Source organism: Sander lucioperca, chromosome 18 (genome assembly GCF_008315115.2).
Source record: "Sander lucioperca isolate FBNREF2018 chromosome 18, SLUC_FBN_1.2, whole genome shotgun sequence".
NCBI lineage: Eukaryota > Metazoa > Chordata > Actinopteri > Perciformes > Percidae > Sander > Sander lucioperca.
Genome location: NC_050190.1, coordinates 19,772,475 through 19,793,165, shown reverse-complemented (window position 1 = coordinate 19,793,165; position 20,691 = coordinate 19,772,475). Strand labels below are relative to the sequence as shown.

At 39.1% G+C, this 20,691-nt stretch overlaps 4 protein-coding genes across 10 annotated transcripts in view; 2 read left to right on the top strand and 2 right to left on the bottom strand.

Moving 5' to 3' along the window:
- The first annotated feature begins 14 nt into the window (after nt 1–14).
- On the top strand, nt 15–7,112 carry LOC116057729 (MAPK/MAK/MRK overlapping kinase). Of its 4 annotated transcripts, none has more exons than XM_031310319.2 (12): nt 15–401; nt 2,241–2,355; nt 2,954–3,043; nt 3,137–3,207; nt 3,336–3,414; nt 3,509–3,557; nt 3,659–3,837; nt 4,106–4,207; nt 4,346–4,519; nt 4,692–4,851; nt 4,940–5,137; nt 5,907–7,112. In XM_031310319.2, exons 1-12 carry the CDS (start codon nt 218–220, stop codon nt 5,982–5,984), a joined length of 1,479 nt encoding a protein of 492 aa, XP_031166179.1. In that variant the 5' UTR covers nt 15–217; the 3' UTR covers nt 5,985–7,112. The 4 variants fall into 4 exon arrangements, with proteins under 4 accessions (XP_031166179.1, XP_031166178.1, XP_031166180.1 ...); XM_031310318.2 differs by having other exon boundaries at nt 4,343–4,519; XM_031310320.2 differs by lacking the exon at nt 15–401 and adding an exon at nt 625–838 and having other exon boundaries at nt 4,343–4,519.
- Nucleotides 7,113–7,992: 880 nt separating this feature from the next.
- On the bottom strand, nt 7,993–15,380 carry wdr20a (WD repeat domain 20a). Its single transcript, XM_031310317.2, has 4 exons — nt 15,074–15,380; nt 12,409–12,591; nt 10,377–11,717; nt 7,993–9,070 (listed from the first exon to the last, which is right to left on the bottom strand). Exons 1-4 carry the CDS (start codon nt 15,335–15,337, stop codon nt 9,017–9,019), a joined length of 1,842 nt encoding a protein of 613 aa, XP_031166177.1. The 5' UTR covers nt 15,338–15,380; the 3' UTR covers nt 7,993–9,016.
- A 600-nt stretch (nt 15,381–15,980) lies between these two features.
- LOC116057732 lies at nt 15,981–18,268 on the top strand. 3 transcript variants are annotated; one of them, XM_031310326.2, is made up of 5 exons: nt 15,981–16,219; nt 16,420–16,475; nt 16,625–16,696; nt 17,083–17,175; nt 17,276–18,268. In XM_031310326.2, exons 1-5 carry the CDS (start codon nt 16,180–16,182, stop codon nt 17,912–17,914), a joined length of 900 nt encoding a protein of 299 aa, XP_031166186.1. In that variant the 5' UTR covers nt 15,981–16,179; the 3' UTR covers nt 17,915–18,268. The 3 variants fall into 3 exon arrangements, with proteins under 3 accessions (XP_031166186.1, XP_031166185.1, XP_031166187.1); XM_031310325.2 differs by having other exon boundaries at nt 16,622–16,696; XM_031310327.2 differs by lacking the exon at nt 16,420–16,475 and having other exon boundaries at nt 16,622–16,696.
- Nucleotides 18,269–19,294: 1,026 nt separating this feature from the next.
- Nucleotides 19,295–20,691, bottom strand: part of dync1h1 (dynein, cytoplasmic 1, heavy chain 1) — a 30,651-nt gene continuing 29,254 nt past the window's right edge. For both annotated transcript variants that reach the window (XM_031310203.2, XM_031310205.2), the window contains exons 75-78: nt 20,534–20,676; nt 20,254–20,422; nt 19,909–20,033; nt 19,295–19,756 (exon numbers count right to left, since the gene is read on the bottom strand). In XM_031310203.2, coding sequence (XP_031166063.2) covers nt 19,628–19,756; nt 19,909–20,033; nt 20,254–20,422; nt 20,534–20,676 — 566 coding nt within the window. In that variant the 3' untranslated portion in view covers nt 19,295–19,627. The remainder of the gene's footprint in view (nt 19,757–19,908; nt 20,034–20,253; nt 20,423–20,533; nt 20,677–20,691) is intronic.

Genomic DNA, 20,691 nt, shown 5'->3' with positions numbered 1-20,691 from the left:
GACGTGGAGCAAAAATGAGCATGTCCACGCCTTTTCCACACACTAGATGTAGCATTAAGTAAATAGAATGCATTGATTGTGTATGGGATGCGCTGGTGCTTGGTAACGTTATGCTATGACATGAATGCAGTGGACCAGCGGTGTTCTTCCAGGGACTGTTAGTTTTTCTAGATATTATTAAGCTCATGGTAGGCTCTTTAGCATTAAAAGTGCACTAATGATGCACTACTCAAACTGGCTTATTGGCGTAAAAGACAGGGCAAGCCTTCGAAATGCATGCAAAACACCACCTAACGTCGACTGGAACAACAGGGGAAATGTTGTCGACATGCAGAACAACAATCCGCAGCCTAATGAAAAGACATCCGAGCTAGCGGTCGCCACCCACCTCTGGAAAAAAGGTAATTAGGTGAATTATGTAGCTGTAAAAACACCGCCGCTTCAAATATCTGGGCCTGCAGCGAATAAAAACCTTGACTGGAATTTTTTTTATGAAAGGCAGGGCATATTGTGCTGCATTGTTGCTTCTCTTTCCGAATATTTTCTGCGGTAAGGCCAGAGAGAGTCAAACATTCAGCCGGAGTTTCCAGTTTCCTCCTCAGGTCAGAGTGGAGGGCGAAGGCGTGCTCCGTTACCAAGGCGACGGTCAGCTAACAGGGCTAGCGGGGATAGGCTAGCAACCTTAAGGCGAGTTTCATGTCCTTTTGACACCTCGATGCGCAAAAAAACCCTTACATTTTCAACCTTCACATTGAAATGTTTTGTCCAGATTTTTCCAGATACGCATGTTATGGATAATCGACTTACATGCAGCGGCTGAGACACAAAGGGATGCATTGTAAGTTGTGAGTTAACGGGTGAGCAGCGTGATGACAGGTTTGACAGGCGGCGGTCGACACGTTTCTCTTCAAAGATTCTTATGTTTTGTTGTTTGGTTTGTTTCAGCTGTTTTAACCTTTAGGAGTAGCTAGCTGTGAGTTCATTAGCTACGTCTGTTCAAATAACTCACACATGCATGGTAATGACCATTATCCTTTATAATCATGTTTTTATTTTTTCATTTAACGCTTAACGTTAGTTTTTGGCGTAGCTTAAAGTTAGCTTAGTTTTAACTAGCTAGTAACGTTATTGTTTTGAAAATGGTGACCGTATATGAACAACAAAGTCATACACCTGGCCTTACTTATTAAGTGTTATAGCTAGTTTGGCTTGTTAACATTTAGCCTGTTAAAGGGGAAATCCACTTAAAAAAAACACTTATTCTGTTTTTTAAATGCTTTTGGACACAAGCCAGTAAAACTCTGTCTGAAGTCACTGAACAAAGATGGTGTTGTCTCGTGAGAATTTACACTAACACTATAATCTATTTTATCTTATTTTTACCTATACTATATTATCAAGTTTATTTTATTTTCCATCTATGACAATCTATCCCTGTTTTTATGTTCATTCTATGATTAATTCCCCTTATTGTAAAGCACTTTGTGTTGCATTTTATTTTATGAAAGGTGCTATACAAATAAAGTTTATTATTATTATTGAACTGTAGGCTTTAAGAGATAAGGTTAAAGCTGCAACAATTAGACGATTAGTCAGTGGTTTGGATCAACCAAGAAAATAATCAGCAGATAATTAAAATAATGGTTAGTTGCAGCCCTGTTTCAAACTTCTTGTGAAGTATTTTGTCAGAAGTATCTAATCGAATGTACAGCTAAAATGATTCGTGGATCAATAAGTCAAACTGCAGACAACTAGAGAAACACGTTTATCCAAAAATGCCAAAATACAATATACATCCTGTCTTTACAATATTAAAAGGTCTATTTGCTACTTTCCTTAGTTTTCAATGCTAATAAACTAAATTTCTTTGGGTTTTGGACTGTTGGTCGGACAAAACAAGACACTTGAATACGTCAGTTTGGGTTCTGGGAAATTAAGAAAGGCATTTTTCATTATTTTCTGACATTTTATAGACCAAACGGTTGATCAAGAAAATACTCAACAGACAAATCGTTAATGAAAATAATGATTGGTTGCAGCAGCCCTTTATGAATGTAGGGCTTTCAGCTGTAAGTCAAAAAGTCCCAATTTCCTATCCCAATAAATCATCATGGGCTTTAATGTTCAGAGAGGGAGTTCAGCTATTCACAAATTTCAACTGACATACATTAGTAATATTATATAAATGTGTTTGTGCAAAACCTTCCCTATCAGTCTTTGTATTTGTTGTTGTTGTGCAGGCTACAAAACAATCAAGAAAATCGGGGAGGGCACATTTTCAGAGGTGGTGAAAACTCAGAGCCTGAAAGATGGGAAGTTCTACGCATGTAAAACCATGAAGCAGACAATTAACAGGTATGTATTCTCCAACTAAATGTTGTCCTGCGCACAGGCAATCAGTGGTGCATTTTCACCATACTCTGTTGTCAATGCACCCTTGTAACTTGAGTCAGCAGCTTCACACCCCCTTTGTCTTAACCCTTGTGTTGACTTCGGGTCACATTGATCCGGTTTTAATTTTTGTTTTATATCAGAAAATATGGGACGTAGAAATAAGCGCTGAAAATGTGTAGAAGAAAAATTTAACAATTTAAAACGTTGGAAAAAGCAAAAACAAACTGTGAAAAAAAGGCACCAAAAACGTCGGGGGAAAAAAGTGTTTTTTTCAAGGTTGACGGGAAGACAACACAAGTATCCTATTAGATGTCAGCTTACTCCACCTTTGATTTTGTAGTGATGAGGTAGCAATAGACATCTCTGCTTGAAATGTGAGTTGTCAGTGCACTGGTTTTTAACATCAACTGTGCCCTTTTCAATCTGTCATTTATCTTGTTAAATTGTTACATTGTCCATATGCACAGCAGATATGTTATTTAAATGTACAATTAACAATATTATATGTATACACCTGTCAAATCAAATGTATAAATGTCATCTGTTCTCTGTCATCAAGCTTGGAGCAAGCCAACAACCTGCGGGAAGTCCAGGCAATGAAGAGACTGAGCCCGCATGCAAATATCATCCAGCTACATGAACTGATTTTGTGAGTACTAGAGTGTTGTCTATTATGAAGTTATTGTATTGCCTCAAGCTAGTTTCTTGTGGCACGTCATATTAATCTAATACAATGTTTCAGTGACAAAGAAACTGGAACTGTGTCTTTGATTTGTGAGCTGATGGAGATGAACATCTATGAGTTCATACAAGGTAAGTGAAGTGTATGAGCATATAATAAATTCTTATAAGGATAAACTGGAATTTGAAGATGTACATGTAGTCTTTCTGTAAATATTTGGGTGAATTATGGGCTGATATTGGTACTCTATTCCTTACAGGAAGAAAAACGCCACTGCCTGACAATACAGTAAAGAACTACATGTACCAGCTTTGCAAGTCACTTGAACATATGCACAGGTAGTTATGAAAAAGCTTCAGTTCACATTAAATGGTAAAATAAAACATAATACAAACTATGTCGAGATTGTTTTTTTTTGTTTTGTTTTAACAGCTGTGGGATCTTTCACAGAGATGTGAAGCCAGAAAACATTCTCATCAAAGTAGGATGCATCATTATCATAACTTGCTTTACGGAAACATAACAGTGGTAATCAGGTTTTGTGTCATACGCATTTTAAAAATGATTTTGTACAAATCGCAGCAAAATGGTCTGAAGCTTGGTGACTTCGGCTCATGTCGGAGCGTGTATTCCAAGCCCCCGCATACAGAGTACATCTCCACACGCTGGTACAGAGCCCCAGAGTGCCTCCTCACTGATGGGTACTATGGCTTAAAGATGGACCTGTGGAGTGCTGGTTGTGTCTTCTTTGAGATCATGAGGTACCTCTGCATTTCATCTGTAGTACCTAAACAGGACAACAGTTTATGAGTTAATGAGATGGGATAGGAAAACTCTTGTGAGGTTATACACATGTAATTTCACAGAGTTGTACTTGATTAAATGTGCAATTACGATGTTATCAATGTCTCCATTCAGTTTTCCTCTTCTATTTGATCAATCCTGTCTGCCACCACAAGCACGAACAAATGTCAAATAAATGCTATGTAAATGGTTTTGTCATGGCAGTCAGATACCTGTGTGTTTCAGTTTGAATCCTCTCTTCCCTGGAACCAATGAGTTGGACCAGGTAGCCAAGATCCATGACGTGTTGGGGACACCGGATGAAAGTATCCTCCAAAAGTTCAAGCAGTAGGTGTTCTTCCTCAAATATGTTGTTTGAAGAGTGTGTGTCTTTGTTACAGAACTTGTACAAACAAATTGTGAATATCAATTTTTGTTCTGTGCTTAGAAAACAAAGGCTTCTCATGGTTTATTAATGTCCGGCAGGGTTAGAGCGATGCATTTCACCTTCCCCTCTAAAAAAGGCAGCGGTATCTCACGGTTAGTCCCTCACTGCCCGGCTCCAGCTCTGTCGCTGCTCTATCAGATGCTCGCCTATGACCCCGATGAACGCATCACTGCAGAAACAGCCCTGCGGCACACATACTTTAGGGAAATCAGGTAAAAAATGAATCATAAAGAAACAATTCATCACCTTGTAACTTATTAAATCAAATTTAGATGACAAAATATTGGTAAGTCTAACTGTGGAGACAAATGACTTTTAATTTAAATACTCAAATCCTGTCATTTGTAATATAAGTCTTGCTTGCTCTTGCTTTTTTTCTACCAGGCTGGCAGAGAAGAAAGCCGAGACTCTTCACAGAGTTTCTGGGACTATGGATGGACTAGATAGTAGTGGGTCGCACAACTCATTAGACCACATCTGGCGCCCAACCAGACTTGGCAAACAGCTGAGGGGAAGACACACAAGGCAAACCCCTTTAATAAGCGTAAGTCAATGTTCAAGTCAACCGAGTTGAAAAGTCCAAAGAAATATGAATACAACTGGTACCATCGTAACAATTCCTCCCTCTTCAGCACAACCTGAAGCATGTAGCAGAGCCCCTCATCCGACGGAACATCCCTCATTATCCCACAGAGCTGCCCAAGCTCAACATGGTTGTACCAGGACCACAGATCTCCTTCCCAGTCTCCACCATACCTGCATTTACTGTCACTCACCGAGGCACACTGCCAACCATCACGTCAAAGAAGTGCCAGTCACAGTTGGCCAAGGTAAACACAGGAGTGCTACACAGACATCAGGCTTTTTACATGTTTTGAATCATTCAGTCATTTAGGGGGAGTCACATCTACCAAGGGCAGTGTGGGAATTATTGTAAAACACAGCTGACAGGTTTGTTTTGCGTATCAGATGTTGCAAGACAAAAAATGCATGAGGAACCATAAAATTATTAAGTGCCTCAGTAGTGCTTTCATTAACCCTTGTGTTGTCCTTGGGCCAAATTTGACCAGTTTTCAAAGTTTTTTATAACAGAAATATGGGTTTCTTTCAACCAAATTGCCCAAAAATGTCATGGATGCGTGGGTGTACGTTGTATGGAACCCATACAACATTCTTCGCAGTTAACATTAATGATTACTTCCATTGAATTGTGGGTGTTTTATTCAATTTGATAGCACGTGAAAAAAAAATAAAAAAGGTTTTAAAACAGTATCCTGACTAAACTTCGACATAAACCAGTCTGTGATCCACTCAACATCCTCTGATCTTAACTCTGTTAAAATAATTCATAATTTCTGCTTTTTTTAAACTCAAAATTAAGGATAAAATGTAATTTAAATTAGGTTGATTGACCATGAATTACATTTTTTTTTTGAAAGTGACAAAAATGTTTAAAAAAGCACCAAAAGCATCCAAAAAAGCAACAAAAATTCATTTTCAATTTTGACCCAAAAAGGACAAGTTTATGATCGACGGGAAGACAACACAAGGGTTAAGGGATTTGATTTGGCATTCAGGCTGCATTTCCTCTCTTCACAGCCCCGGGATGAGTCACACCGCGCAGCTTTCAAGACCTACTACATTCCACCTCTGGATAGGAAACATGGAGGCTACTGAGAGCCAAAAACCCTTTTGTTTGATTAAAAAATGCCCCTTAAAACAGGATAGACCTGTTACTGTTAAACACATTGTTGAGAGAAAAAAGGATTGGAAAGGCCTGATGTCAAAATCTGTAACGTTAACATGTTTGACAAAAAAATGGCATTGCCTGTCATCTTACCAGTTATGACTGCTGCATCAAACATTTTGTTTTGTTCAACCCTCACTGTAATGATGAAATTCAATGGGATATCTACACAAACAATATTTGAGTCTGTCATATTATGTTGGATTGAGAGTGCGTAGAGTAGTCATGACCTCAGTTTTACTTGATTTAGTCAGGTGTTACATGTTTACAACTGTTTAGAAATATATTTCAATGGGAGTCTATTACACAAGCAATAAGATATGTTGGCAGCCATTCATCATTGGTGAAAGAAATAGTATAACATCGTTGATGAGGACCATAGTCAGCTTCCTAGAAAATAAGGGCCGTTAAAGTCATCACACCCCTTGGACTTGTTCTGGTTGTATTATTTTACAACTTTAATTACAATTGATTAAATAAGCTCCTTTTTTTATACTGATCAACCAAAAATACTTTGTCAAAGTGAATACAAATGTCTACAAACTGATGTGAATGAAGTGCAACTATAAGTATATATACTGTAAGTATTCTTCACCCTTTGCTGTGACACATCTCACATTTTAAATAAGTAGAGTGAGATCACATATATGTAATTGTGGTTTGACAAGTAGGGTAAATCTGGAAGATCCAACAGCTGGTTAGTCAATGTCCTGGAAAACTATATCATGAAGACGAGAAGAAAAAGATTAAAAAGTCAATCATTCTGGGATAGGATACAAGAAATTTGTAAACTACACTAGACTATGTTAGTGTCCTGGAGCGGCCAAGTCAGAGTCCACACCTAAATCCAATCTAGAATTTGTGGCAGGACTACACACAGTGACTAATAAATTAGCTCCAATTAAAAGTTGTAGAGCAATAAACATGAAAAACTCCAAGGGCGGGGTTGAATACTTTTTATAGGCACTGTATACTTGTTATAGAGTCTCTTTTCAATAGCTGTGAATGAACTCCTCGAGACAAACTGACTTGTAGGGCGATAGTCCTCCTGTGCAAAAGGAACGCAGCAAAAACATTCACTTTAAGTGCTTCACAATTATTCCACAGTAAGCCACAACATTGTCTTTGGCGAAGTATTTTAAAGGCACATTCAATGATCCAACTGTAATGTAAATAAATAGCCCCCTGCAATACATCTGTATTTTATATAGCCTTAAGAAAGTCTAGATTTTTTTTTATGTTTTGTTTAGAATGTAGCTCAGCCAGTACCTTCAATTAAAGCATTATGGCTTAAAAATATATAATTAATTCAGAGCTGTAGCTCATTAAAATGGACTGTGACCTGACTGTGACTCAGTCAGCACCTTGTTGGTTATTGTGACACAATCAGAATAAAAAACTGGGGTGTCATTTGTGTGATGGTGTCATTAGCCTGCATTACAAATACTTAAATCTCTTTTCACAAATGTATGTACAACCAACTGAAAAATCATTTTTTAATGAATAAAATAAATGTAAAATGTTAACCACTTCAAAAAATGTATTTGCTTCACCAACTTTCTGTCTAGTGTAAGGGGGTCGCTGAACTCTTCATGGCGTCAACAATAATTGGTTATCATCACACAAAAATGACATGCATACTGCAGCAGTGTTGAATGGGAAAAACTTTTTAGTGGAAGTTTCTTATCTGAAACTTTCATGTGGCTTTTGTTTGGATATAGAGCTCCATGTTTTCTCCTTAGTATTTTTGTAACTGAAGCATAAAGCGAGCATGTATCAAGTCTTTTGAGATTCAATCATTGTCTTCCTGAGCTTCAAAGACTTGAATACTCGACCGCTTCTTTTTTGACAATGTAAACAATTTCCATGCCATAGGATTACAGCTTTGTTTTGTAAATACAAACATGTTGGTGAACAAAAAAAGGAACAGAAAAACGGTGTATTCAAGATTATTTTAATATTATTAATATGTATACTTTAGGCTTTAGAAATATAACTATCAATGACAAAACTTCCACTGGAGTAATGGTAGTTTGCTTAGGCCCCCATCAAATCAATTAATTACAATATACACATTATGATACAGAGCAGATTTGAATCTGAAATAATATTAAAATAAATGCTCAATAGATAAGGTTTTAATAGTTTTTATCATTTTTCTTCACCTACTGTTATTAGCCATCTATGAGTTTTGAGCACACCCAAAAATGTAAAGCAATTTTCTTCTAATAAACTAATTTAAGTGCAAACAATTTTTTTTTCTTTAGAAAGACTATGATTGCAGCATCCAACTTTATAGATTCAGGTTTCAAGACTGAGGATGTTAAAGCCGAGTGCAACAAGGCAGTCCTCAACCCTCTTTTTTGATCCATTAGAGTAGTTATAAAAACAAACAACAAAATAACAAAATCAGTGCAAAGTCGTTGATGGGCAGATTCTATTCAAAAGAGAAGTGGTGGGTGAACGTGGATGGATGCAAATATTTTCAGATGCTCACGCACTTGGTCTTAAAAGGATAGTTCATCCAAAATTCATATTTGAGTCCGTAACCCTGAGCCAAGACTGGGCTACATACAAATTCTGAAAATTAAATTAACTATCCCTTTAATCTCAAGCCACACTTGTCTGGTTTGCATCTAACAAAGCCAAGCTTCATTTCCAGAGGGGACAAAAGTCTGATGAGATTTGACATGAAAGATTTAAAAAAAATCTAAAATGTGTTAAAACTCCAGAGAACAATAGTACATTAGCGCAATAGTCCACAACTGCACCACACCTTTTCTTGCTTCATCCCTCCACTAGGTCAAGTGAGTGATAAACAAAAAGAACAGAAAAGCCATTAACAAAATCAGGGGGTATTAAAAAAAAAAAAAAAAAAAAAGGAAAACTTGCAATGCTTGCAGGGTGAAGAGCAGCATCAGACTCTGGGTTGCAGGGTTCTTTAGCAGCAGAAATATTGTGGCTATACTACTGTTCCACTGGGAGAGCTGGCTTGGTTTTGGGATGACAATAAACCCTGGAAAAAGGAAAACAAGGAGATTTGCATTGGGAAAGTTCACATACTGTAGCAAAAATCAAGTAACAAATAGCTCATTAGAAATTTGCCTCTAGCCTCTTCTTTTCATATCCCGGTCCCCTGCATTTCATTAAAGCCTGTGCACAGCAGTTAAAGTGGATGCCGAGTATACAGTGCAAGACTAATGTCTTTGAAAGGTTTGCTTGATCAAGGCACTTCTAATGTACATGACCACATAATTAACTTGTTTTTCCAGAGGGCTTTTATAACCTCTTGATCTGACCTTCAAGGGCATTTTTGTCTTTGTTTTTTTTTTTTTTTTTTTTTTTTTTACAAGGCAGACTTAAACCGTTAAACATGCACTTCTGCTTTTACACTCAATACCTTAACCATAAAAGTGGGGGTTGTTTGAACTTATTTCCTATTACTGAATTCTAATTGCACTTTAGTTGTATTAAGTGGTTTGTATTCCTCAGAATGTGTAGCCGCTACAGGCTCTGTGGTGCCATAATCTTTTACTGCTTCTGATTTTTTTTTTTTTATTTATTTATTTTTTCAGAAGATACAAGTGTACTCCTAAATATCATGCCATTGTTTGTTTTCTCATTTTAACTTATGAGACATTTGAGTAAATGTCAAGCGCATTCTTGCCTCTAAGCGCCTGTTAACGTAGTAACTCACTGGACTAACTAGCCTTCAGACGTACAATATGTTCCGGATCCAGACTATCATGTGCCTTGTTCTGGCAAAGTCTCTCGAAACACAGAGAAAAGGGAAGTATACAAGGGTGTATACACATATTAAGCAGTAAGCATGTGAGGAACTGCAGAGATTATTTGGGCAAATACAGAGCCATTTGCATAAAAGCTGAAATGTGAGAGTGTATGCAGATGACTTCTTGGCTATGCTGCTATGCATTGTGGGATGATTATGATGAACCAATGAACACACTTCATATGGATTATCGTCCTCTTTCCCCTCACAGGTCTACACAGGAAACCCTCCTTATTAGAATGTATTATATAACCAGACTATTATTTCTATAGCATTGGTTATATTTGAAACTTAGGCATAATAGGTTTTTCATTGGAAAGCAGATGTACATTAAACAAAGTCTGATATGTTACTTGCCTGCCTGCAGAGAGTGACAATCTGACTATAAAGCTAAAAATGCTATTCCTAATGGCCATACTTTTTCAGAATATGTCTTTATGTTAAGTTACAGCCCACCAACTGATTTTAGGACAGCTTAAGATTGAAAGACACTTCAATTTCTCCCACATTTCCTACATTAAAAAGAACTTACCACTTTGCCTGGCCTCGCCCATGTGCAAATAAATCCCTCCTGACAAGCAGTCACTAAACAGTCCTCTAAAAATATGAGTACAGTCAGTCTCTCGTGTGCTATCTTTTTACAGATGAGAGGCTCAAGAAGGGGCACATCCTCCATGCGTGGGCACAGCAGAGTGCCCAGAGTCTTAGCAGGGTCTGTTTTGGTTTTTGTCAGCAGGTTGAGCTTGTCACTGCTCTTGCTGCTGATGTGACCCATGCTGTGGTTGCGTTTGTGGTCCTTCTCGTGGTGGCGTTCCTTCCGATCATGGAGTGACAGCGTGGCAAACTTACTCACACCTGTAGCAATCGCACTGTCCATAATACCACTGCCGACGCCACCACCACTGCCAGCCTTGTTGGTATTGTTTGCCGTTGTTGTGGTGCCAGCTGAATGGGGTAAGCTGTTGGAGCGTGGTAATGTAGTAGAGAGGGAGTTAATGCCAGGAGTATTGGCACCACTGTTGTTTCCATTAGTAGTGTTACTAGAGGCGTTAGTGATTATTGTAGCACCCGCAGGGGGGCTGGTAGCATTCATCACGTTAGTGTGTGTCCGTGTCCGTGAGAGTGGAAGATGGGGGAAAAGGATGTCCTCAGTGAGGTCCCATAGGCACAGCTGAGTGTCCTGGCCCACTGAGCCAAACCGGTATGTGACACTAACAGGCCGACTGTCCGTGGAGTTGCGCTTGGAGAGTCGGGACTGCGTACTGTTGGCCCGGTCTCGTCCAAAGTGGATCATCTGATCCTGGAAGTCCTCATCGCTGCCACTGAACTCCATTGGGTCACTCTCTTCCACACTGGTGGTGTAATGGTCAAATGCCACCACACTAACCCATGACTTGTGCCCATGACCTCGGGCAATGACTCTGCAGTCCAAAAACGACCACACTGTCACTAAATCGTCCTCTCCACCTGCAACTATGTACTTTCCATCAGGGCTCCAGCACACACACAACAAGCCACCAAAGTAGCTCTTCATGGTGCCATGAAGCTCGACCGCGTCAAAGTTGAAGACTCGTAGGAAGCCGTCTTGGCTAACACAGGCAAGGAACTTCCCATCTGGAGAGAAGGCAAACTCATTCAGAGCCCCCTCACCCACTGTCCATTTAAGGAGAGGGTTCCGTGTGGATTTACTCTTACAAGTGTGTACAGAGTAGTTCTCTCCCTGTTTAAGCAGCTGGTAGTGTGGAGCTGTGGTGCCACAAGTATGCTCCACGTTGTACAGGTACATATTTCCACTGGCATGAGAGACCAGAAACAGGCTCTCAGAGCCTGGCACCCATTTCACGCATGTTACTCTGGACTTGTCTATTAGTCTCTGACAGGAGAGAGGAAGGTTGAAGTTTGAGAGGCAGACAGGGGAGGAGAGAGTGGAGGAAGAAGGGGAGTGGGAAAAAAAAATGTCAGCACAATACCATCAATAAATCAATCATCTGAACATGTTGAAAGTCTCACAATTTTCACAAAGAATACTCTCAATAGTCCCAGGCCACTTGATAATATTCTGTTTAAAAGGTGTTGGGCATGAAAAAATACAAAAAGTAGCATAAACTAAAAGAAAGCTATCCTTTAAACACATTAAACTTGTTGCCATTCAGATGCTTTAAATCCTCTACATAAGAAGGTGGAAGAGTTTACTACAAGGATAAATAGAAAAATGACATTACAGTTTAAGAGCAATACTGAAACATTTTAGACCAATGAGAGATTATTTTTAATACAGCTCAATCTGTTATGATGTGTAGACTAATTCATGGTTTTCATGTGGGCATAGGTTCACTTATCTCTTTGGGATTGGATAAGATGCAACAAAAATAAATACCCTTTCACCTGTAATTGCAGAAAAAAAAAAATCAGATGTCTTTCTGACAACAAGGCTCAACATTAACAGTAATACGGTCAATTTGGTGAAATATGTGAAAATCCACTGTCTCTCCCAATTTTTCCGCCACTGGCGCAATACACAGAACTCTAACATCTAAACTAACCTCTGTCCCACATAGACCTACCTCCTCATTGAAGAGCTTGCTTGTCTCCTTCTTGATGGGGTCAATGAGCTGTACCTGTCCTGCAGAGAAACCCACAAGCAAGGACACACTCTCTGCTGTGGCTGTAAGGTGGTTGAAGTCATGACAGGTGGGCTGCGTTCCCTTGTAGATACGCTTGTCTATGGGCTTGCTCAGGTCAGCAGCCTGAAGAGAGAAAGCATGAAAGCACATGAAGTGAGTGGAGTAACCTTTAAATAGCTAAAATGACAATGCACTTTATGCATGACAAAGGCTATCGTTGGTTAAACTGTTAGTTAGAAACCATTGGAGCAGAGTGTACAGTTATATTGTTTCTTCATGTGCTTCATCTCAAAACACACTGACACTGACTATAGAGGAGCTGACATTCAAGTTGGTCAAATCCTTCTTAAATCAAGTGACTTGCAACCAAAGTGTACAAGATGTGACATCTGAACTCAAAATAGTTATGTACGACATTTAGCAACACATCAAAAAGCTGTCAGTCACTGAGTGTATGATGTGCAGTTTGTTTTTTGTCTTCAGACATTTTTTGTCTTCATCAGAGAGACAAAATGTCAAACTAAATCCTAAAAGTAGTTCAAATCAAGAGTCCAGTCAAAAACACAGCTCCTATGCTTCACAACAACATGCAGGGTATTAGACAGTGCTTTGATGATTGACATTATCAGCAAAAAGGGTAAATAATAAGCCTATGTCAACAGTGGTGAATGATACTTTGAAGTAAGAGGGTTTATGGATATACATGTACAGGAAATAAACAGGTCCTCGTGAGCTGCTAGATTTGTTAACTGTTGGCTGTAATAATAGTAAGGACAGTCTTGCTATTTTTGCTGTAAACATGTAGCCATGTATCTGCTCCAGCAAAACATACCAGAGGAATAAAAATATTTTAGCTGCACCTTAGGAGTAGACAAATAATCAATCTGGTGATGTATTGTGAACATTCTCTTAGAATTTGTTAATACACTGAAAGCAAATATCATTGTCTTTAACAGGCATATGACTATGCTTGTGCTGTAAGAACTGGCCATTTTCACATGTTCTGTCAAGCTTATATTGCCAGGATTAACAATACTAGAATTACTATTACACACTATTTCTTTTTCAAGTTTTTTTGTAATACAAACTCTGGGATTGTTCTAACTTCTGGTACTAGTAGTTCAGCCTTTTTCCGTTTGCCATTGCTTTCCCTGAGGTCTTTTAGAGATGGTCATTCCTATACTTCTAAAGAATTTTAAATCTACTGTTTTTTTGTTTTAGTTTCTCTCTTTAATGACCTGTTGTATTTTCAGTTTAATCTGTTTTGTGTGTTTATGCTCATGTAAAGCACTTTGAATTGCCTTTGAATTGTGCTATATAAATGAATTGCCTTGCCTTACTTTAGCAGTTCTAATGCGGTTTTACAGTGGAATGATGACACACATGACACGTTTCAGTGTGAATAATTAAAAGGCTAGTATGACACATTGCTTCAAGTTAGAAGTCAACTGATTCCTGTCAACTTGTGATGTCAAGTCAGCTGTTAGCGGGAACCACTTTATATATATATATATATATATATATATATATATATATATATATATATATATATATATATATATATATATATATATATATATCATTAGTGACAAAATATATACAACTTCTTTGTTTTTTTAAATGCAGCACGTGGTAGAGCCTGTACCACTATACTCCTAAATGACACCAGCATATTGTAGGCACCTATCGATAACTCAGGATAGCGAATTATGATTTTCTAGTTGAACAGAAGTTGGGGAACGAGTGGAAATCACATAGTTGTCAGGACCATAGACTGTTAATATTTACAGTCTATGGTCACGATCACCATGAGTTGCGCGGTGAGAGCTTTCAAAGGCGTGTATCCCTTGGAAATACAAATGATTTACCAAACTAAAAGCTCCGCCATAAAGGTCACAACGAACTAGCTAACGTTATAATATCCCTACATGCCAAGCAATTCATGAAGGTGTGTGTTGTTGTATTTTGAGATGCTTGACTACAGTGTGCGTGGTACCGGTGTAACGTTAAAGGAGCTGAAAAATAAAAATGTGTAAGGTTATAATTTTTTTTGTAAAAAAAGGATTTTATCGAATTGGTATCGAAAAAAAGTATCGTTCAGGAACCGGGATCGACATTTTCTTTAAACATACCCAGCCCTAACCGGCATCATTGTGATTTGTCGACATCTGTCAGTCAAAAGGCGTCGACAGGTGTTATGGGTGGGAACGTACGAACTGTCACTGTCATCACAAACTATAATCGTTGCAGCAACAATGTCAGCCCTGACAACTTAAATCAAAAGGTCAACTTCACCCTCGTTATCCAAACTCACGAATCCTACTGTCCAGCAAACCAAAAACAGTTGACTGACTGGGGACGGAATTTAGCCCCTGGCCTCGGAGTAGCTGCTGCTAACGTTAGCAAGTTGCGTTGGGCTAGCTTCATCGTAGCTTCAAGCTAACTAGCTGCCAGCTAATTTCAAAGTCAAGCACCTGCCAGAGTTATTCAATACAGCCAACACAAGTCCGAAGTTTAGTAACAGCTAAGTCAGCAGTGATGTTTATTAACATGCAGTATCACGAATTTCCGTTTGCAATAGCCACGTTAGCCAGGCTAACGTTACCTTTCTAACGCCTTTGTAGATGTAGAAGTAGAGCTCACGGCCCACATTGAAACAGATCCTGTCGCCGTTGCCCGACTGGTCGTTGACGTTCACGAAGGAGACCTTGACGGGGTTGGAACCTTGCGAGTTGAAAGGCACCCTGTTAGGACGGCTGTATTCGGAGTGAGTGAGGAGTTTGTAGACGCCTTCCCGAGTGGTGAACTGAGTTTTAATTTCGTTCATCTCCTTCCCTCCTCCCTCCGCCGCCATCTTTGAAATTAACATTCATCCCTTTCCCCCAGGCCGGATCTTACGCACGTAGGGGAGCTGGCCGGGGAGCGGGCCGTATAGCGGTATTCCAGCTCTCCCGTTCCCCCTAACGGTTCACGAAGGGAACTGATAGAGCAAGGAAAATAGAAAAAAATGAAAAGTCATAATTATGGATACAGCTGGCTAACGTTAGCCCTCCTGAATATTATTAAATATCATTAACAGTTTGATGGTTGGTTAGTTCGGATAGCAAAGATGATCTATTACAATCAAACACACGTGCTTGACATCAATGTCGTAGGGATGAGCACGGTGATGAGTAATGACAATGATCCTCTCTGATAATGACAGCTCCTTCTTTCTATTTTCCTTGTAGGAGGATACGACAGTTGCCACAACTTTTTGCCTTGAAGTAATTTACCGCTTTCTGGCATGTGCGGATTTAGAAACTCTTTAAATACCATATTACAAAATATAACGTTTCAAAATATACATATGAAAAAACAGACGAATCAAGTTGGTCAGGATCATAGACTGTATATAAAACTAGGTAAGGATGACCACATTTAAAAACTATCATGTCGGCTGTCGTGCAGCAGCAAGGTCAATATGAGTTTTATTTTGAAAAATAAGTCACCGGACGTATTATTTTGTTAAAATCTTGTAATTAGCAAGCGTTTTGAACTCGTGTCAATGCTGTTTATCGTGCGTAGACTGCTCACCTGTGGCCACACTTGGCTGCATCATATCAAAGGCACCTGATACACTGCTAGTTAATTAACCTACTGGCTCAAACAAGTTATTTTAAGTATCTTCTACTTTATCGTGGTCCAAAAAAGTTATACGCGCTTAATGCCATGGCATATAGAAGAAGAAGACGACAGATCTTACTTCCAGGTATCAATATTTGTCTTTCTTTTTTTTCTCTTTTTTTTTTTTTCTTTTTTGCAGAATTAAAAAACATACCATACTAACGTTAGATGTTGTAATATGGGTTGGGAAGCTTTTTCTACATATTGTTTTTTTTTGGGGGGGTCTTCTGAATGTGCTGAATTGCATTAATGCGCAACAACTTCCTATTTATTGTCTCAAATTAGATCACAGGAATAGACATGTGCCCAACAACATGGACCAGCTTGCTTTCAAATACATGGTGAGATCAGTTAGCCACATTTCATCACCACATAGAGAGTGCTCTTGCCCCTTTTTTCAATCTGAAAATTCAAGATCACTTGCATTTGACTGTTTTTTTCCCTTTGACATACAAATGTGGACCTTAGTGACACTGTTTTCTGTCAGGAGATGTGTAAAGTGGAGTCCAGCACCGATTCTGACTCCGAGATCAGTCCAAGATGGTCAGACACCAGCACTATGGTATTGCTTTATGTCTGATTGTAAACATTACACACACAATAAGCACAAATGGAAGTGACAATATAAACTTGATTGTAGTATACATATATTTTAAATAAATTAAAATAGATTACACCCAGTCCCAGACTCAGGATATTTTCCACTGGATATCTTCATGAAGTTTATTTTTAAAATGGGATCAAATTGAGTCAGAACCGCAGAAGACCACTGAACACTGCACACATACAAACCCTCTTATGTCCACAGACTTGTCTTTTGTGATGTCAGTAACATCATTTGGGAAGGGCACACTGGAATGGCTCGAGCAAGCATAGAGCTTTTTGGTTTAAAAATGTATAACAGTTTCCTCAATGCAATCAAAAATCACTGAATTCCTTGTTGAGCAGGGATGTGTGAGCAGCACACCAGAGAGTGGGACTTTTCATCGGACACTGCCGGTAACACATAAGCCTGCAGGAAGGCATGGCTGTTATTCTTTGGTAAGCATTCTCCTTTTGTCTAATCCATCTACTTCTGCTGCAGAAGCATCCTGCTGATCTTTGTGTTTATGAATGAATGCATGTGTGCTTGTGACTGTAGTTTTTGGACCCATACGATGGGAGCTCTGAGGATTCTGACAAGTCAAACATCGATGTGGGTGTCTCCAGCAGGCGAACGAGGCAGCAGGGAAAAAGTGGAGGAGGAGGCTGTCGGTTCTCAGGCAGGAGCAGGAGGTTTAGCCTTCATCACCCTGCTTCCGTTTCCCTCAGGGAAGTGGTGAAAAATGGGAAGCGAGATCCTGTAACAGAGCAGCAACATCTTCTGGATGTCCAGATGAAATGTGAGAGTGACTCTGAGCTGTGTGTCTCTGAGCTTGACATTATGCCAGCCCACAGTGACAGGGATGGTCTTACAGAGGAAATGGCCAATGATTCAACAATGCACACCCAAACCATGGGTATAGAATTGCATTGCCAATTTGACGATTCAGACTTGCATGCTACAAGATCCTCAACACCTGGACCTGTAACCCCAGTGGGAGGATGTTCGTCCCAGATGCTGGATAGCTCCTCTGAGAGACCCCCCTGCCCATGTAACCTCCGATCGCTTTCCAAGAGAAAGATGAGTTTCCCTGGAGCAGAAGTGGTGGAGCTGGGGCAAAGAAAGAGGCAGTGTGTTGTCAACATGGAGGACGAACAACAACAACAAGAAAGGGACTCAGCATCTGAACCATGTTAGAGCCATCTAGCCATTGACTGACCGACTAAAGTACTGCAGTCTTATTCAACGCCTTAACAATTTAAGGTAGAATGAAAGACTATAAATAGTTACTTGGCAATGCACTTTGTTTACGAATGTATAGATAAAATGGTGTTGAGACCTGAGGGTTTGTATTTCTACCTCCAGTTATTTTGAGTGTCTCACAGGTGTCACATAATGTGCTGATTGTCTTTAAGCAATTATGATTTTTGTTGGGAGAATAACCATAGTAACCTCAGTCTCCATAATAGAGCAAAGTACAGCCAATGAAGAAACTGTATTTTCCAGAGACCAATAAAAGTGAAACATATTTCAAAAAGAAAATTAATACATAATACTGGTTGTTGTTTATTGTCCACATAAGCTAAATAAGTATCTACTGCTACACTGAATAGTAAAGTTTGAGCACCTGATTTTAATGATAAAGATGGCTATGAGTAACTATAGCTCCACTGAATTTTAGCTACAGGTGTTTCATCACAATCTAATTTTGTTAAAATTATGAGCTGATCAAATTCTACTTTTGCAAAATGTATCCCAATGAGAAATATTTAGATTGCAAAAGTACCATATTCTCCAGGCTGAAGCATTGTTAAAGCCATTCCTGTATAACTTTGGCTTTGTTTGGGGTTCTCTTGCAAACTGCAGTACTGTAGGATACTAATTTACACAGCCTATAAAAAGGCTGTGTAAATTTATGTTGGAAGTCAACGATAGTATCTATATTTTTCATTTTCTTCAGTCTTGAAGAACATACAGCATTATATATTCCACATTTTTGCCACAGACGAGAACCTAAATCTCATATCCTTATGTCTGACATGTCACATAAGTGTTGTGAAACTTCAGTTTTCCTTAATATCTTAAGTTATGGTTACATTTTCTATTGTATGTACTTTTTCTTTAGCAAAAACAAGTTTATCCCTCCAACCAGCAAATGGCAGTAATACTGAAATGTAACTTTCACAGCTCCTAATCTGGTTAGTGAAACCTTCAGTAGCTTTGCTGATATTAGCTAATAAAATGTTGTACAACTGTCATGAAGACAGAGGGCAAGAACTGAAATTCAGCACAAAGTTAATGTCCAATACCATGTCCAGAGGTCAGGAAATGATCTGGGCTAAAACAAGAAACTATGAAAGTCATTGGGTATATTACAGTATGTGTGATGCTGTCCACTATTCCAGTTTGCTGAACCTAATTTATAGAACACGAGAGTAGGATTCCCCTCAGAAGTGTCGTTAATGACAAAGGTAATCTATTCTAACAAATTGTTTAGACTTTTTAATTAGGACAATCTGTTTTACCGTTTGTGTTAATTTCATTTATCTTGAAAGACCACGCTGCAGTCATTAATGCAGTTCATTTAATTCCATCAGGCTTTATTCAATCTAAAAACATACAGTTTCCATCATAAAAACATTTTACTTTCAACTTTCCTTTCCAACATTTCATCTTCTCTTCATCCATCTGACAACGTTCTCTTGACCTTCTAAGACACTTTCCAAAAACACTAAGAATGGCGACATGCTAATTACTGCTCCAAGAATATTCGTAATTACGTTTCTATTGGAATGCAACAGGCTACAAACTACTTTTTAAATTGTGGTTAATAAGCAATGAATGCAAGTGATTATGGGTGGTTTAATAATCAAGACTCTCTGGTCTCTTGAGGAATGATGAATGTTCTATCTACTCGGTGCACAAGACAGCAACGCCACGCTCATAGAAGCTATGTGGATCTTCCTTGGTGGCAATGTCAAAGTCAACAGTGAAGATGAGGTCAGACCTGGTGAAGTTCAGGTACACGGGAAGAGTCACCTGTAATGAGAAGAAAAACGGGATGAAACAGCCAAAACTATTGCAAAAGCTGAATTTAACGGCATCATTATACATTTTTCTAAATCGTCTGAATATAGATTATTTGATAGAAAGATGCAGTTTTATATTGTGTATACACATCTTGTTCATACCATGTGTCTCTGCTCAGTGTTGCTTTGCTTGATCCAGCGGAGCTGAGTGAGAGGCAGCTCAGTGGAGATGGAGGTGGACAGCGACAGCTTGTTGTTGGCACAAGTAGCTCCCTGCAGTTTCAAACCTGAGAGAAACCGTGAGCATATTCTGCATTAGAACCCTTGAATTTATTTATCTTGTTTGGTTTTTTTTGTTTGTTTTTTTTTACAAATCCACAATATATATTAGAAAAAAAAATTATTTTGGTGACAATCAACTGGATTCACATTTTCAAGAGTTATGGGAGTATTTGCCACACTCATGTCTAGGGCGGTAAATAATTAGTGGGACCCTGCTCGTCTGACCTTTGATGCCGAAACTGCAGGCATCCAGTGCGGCACCCTGGGCGGTGGTGACATTGACCTCCAGACACAGCTCTTCCAGGGACCAGCTGTTTGCCTGGGCCACATACTGGCGTGTAGCGGTAATGTAAGCCTCTGGCACAAACAGGCCGCCGAGGCACACATGGATGTTCTAAAGAGGAGAAAATCAAAATAACAGTACTGTAAGTGGTTAAGGAACCTATCGATACTACTTAGCTACAGGTTGTTTGATGCTGTACACAAACTGTTAACCAAACAGTACCTTCAGTTCCTTAGCACCACCACTGGCAGCTCCCTGGGAGATCTGCTGCAGCTGTTTGATTCGCTCACTGAAGTCTGCCACCCACTGGATCACAGTCATGGAAGCTGGAACTGTGTAGCGACACCAGCTGTGAGGGAGGATGCCTGGGGAGAAAGAAA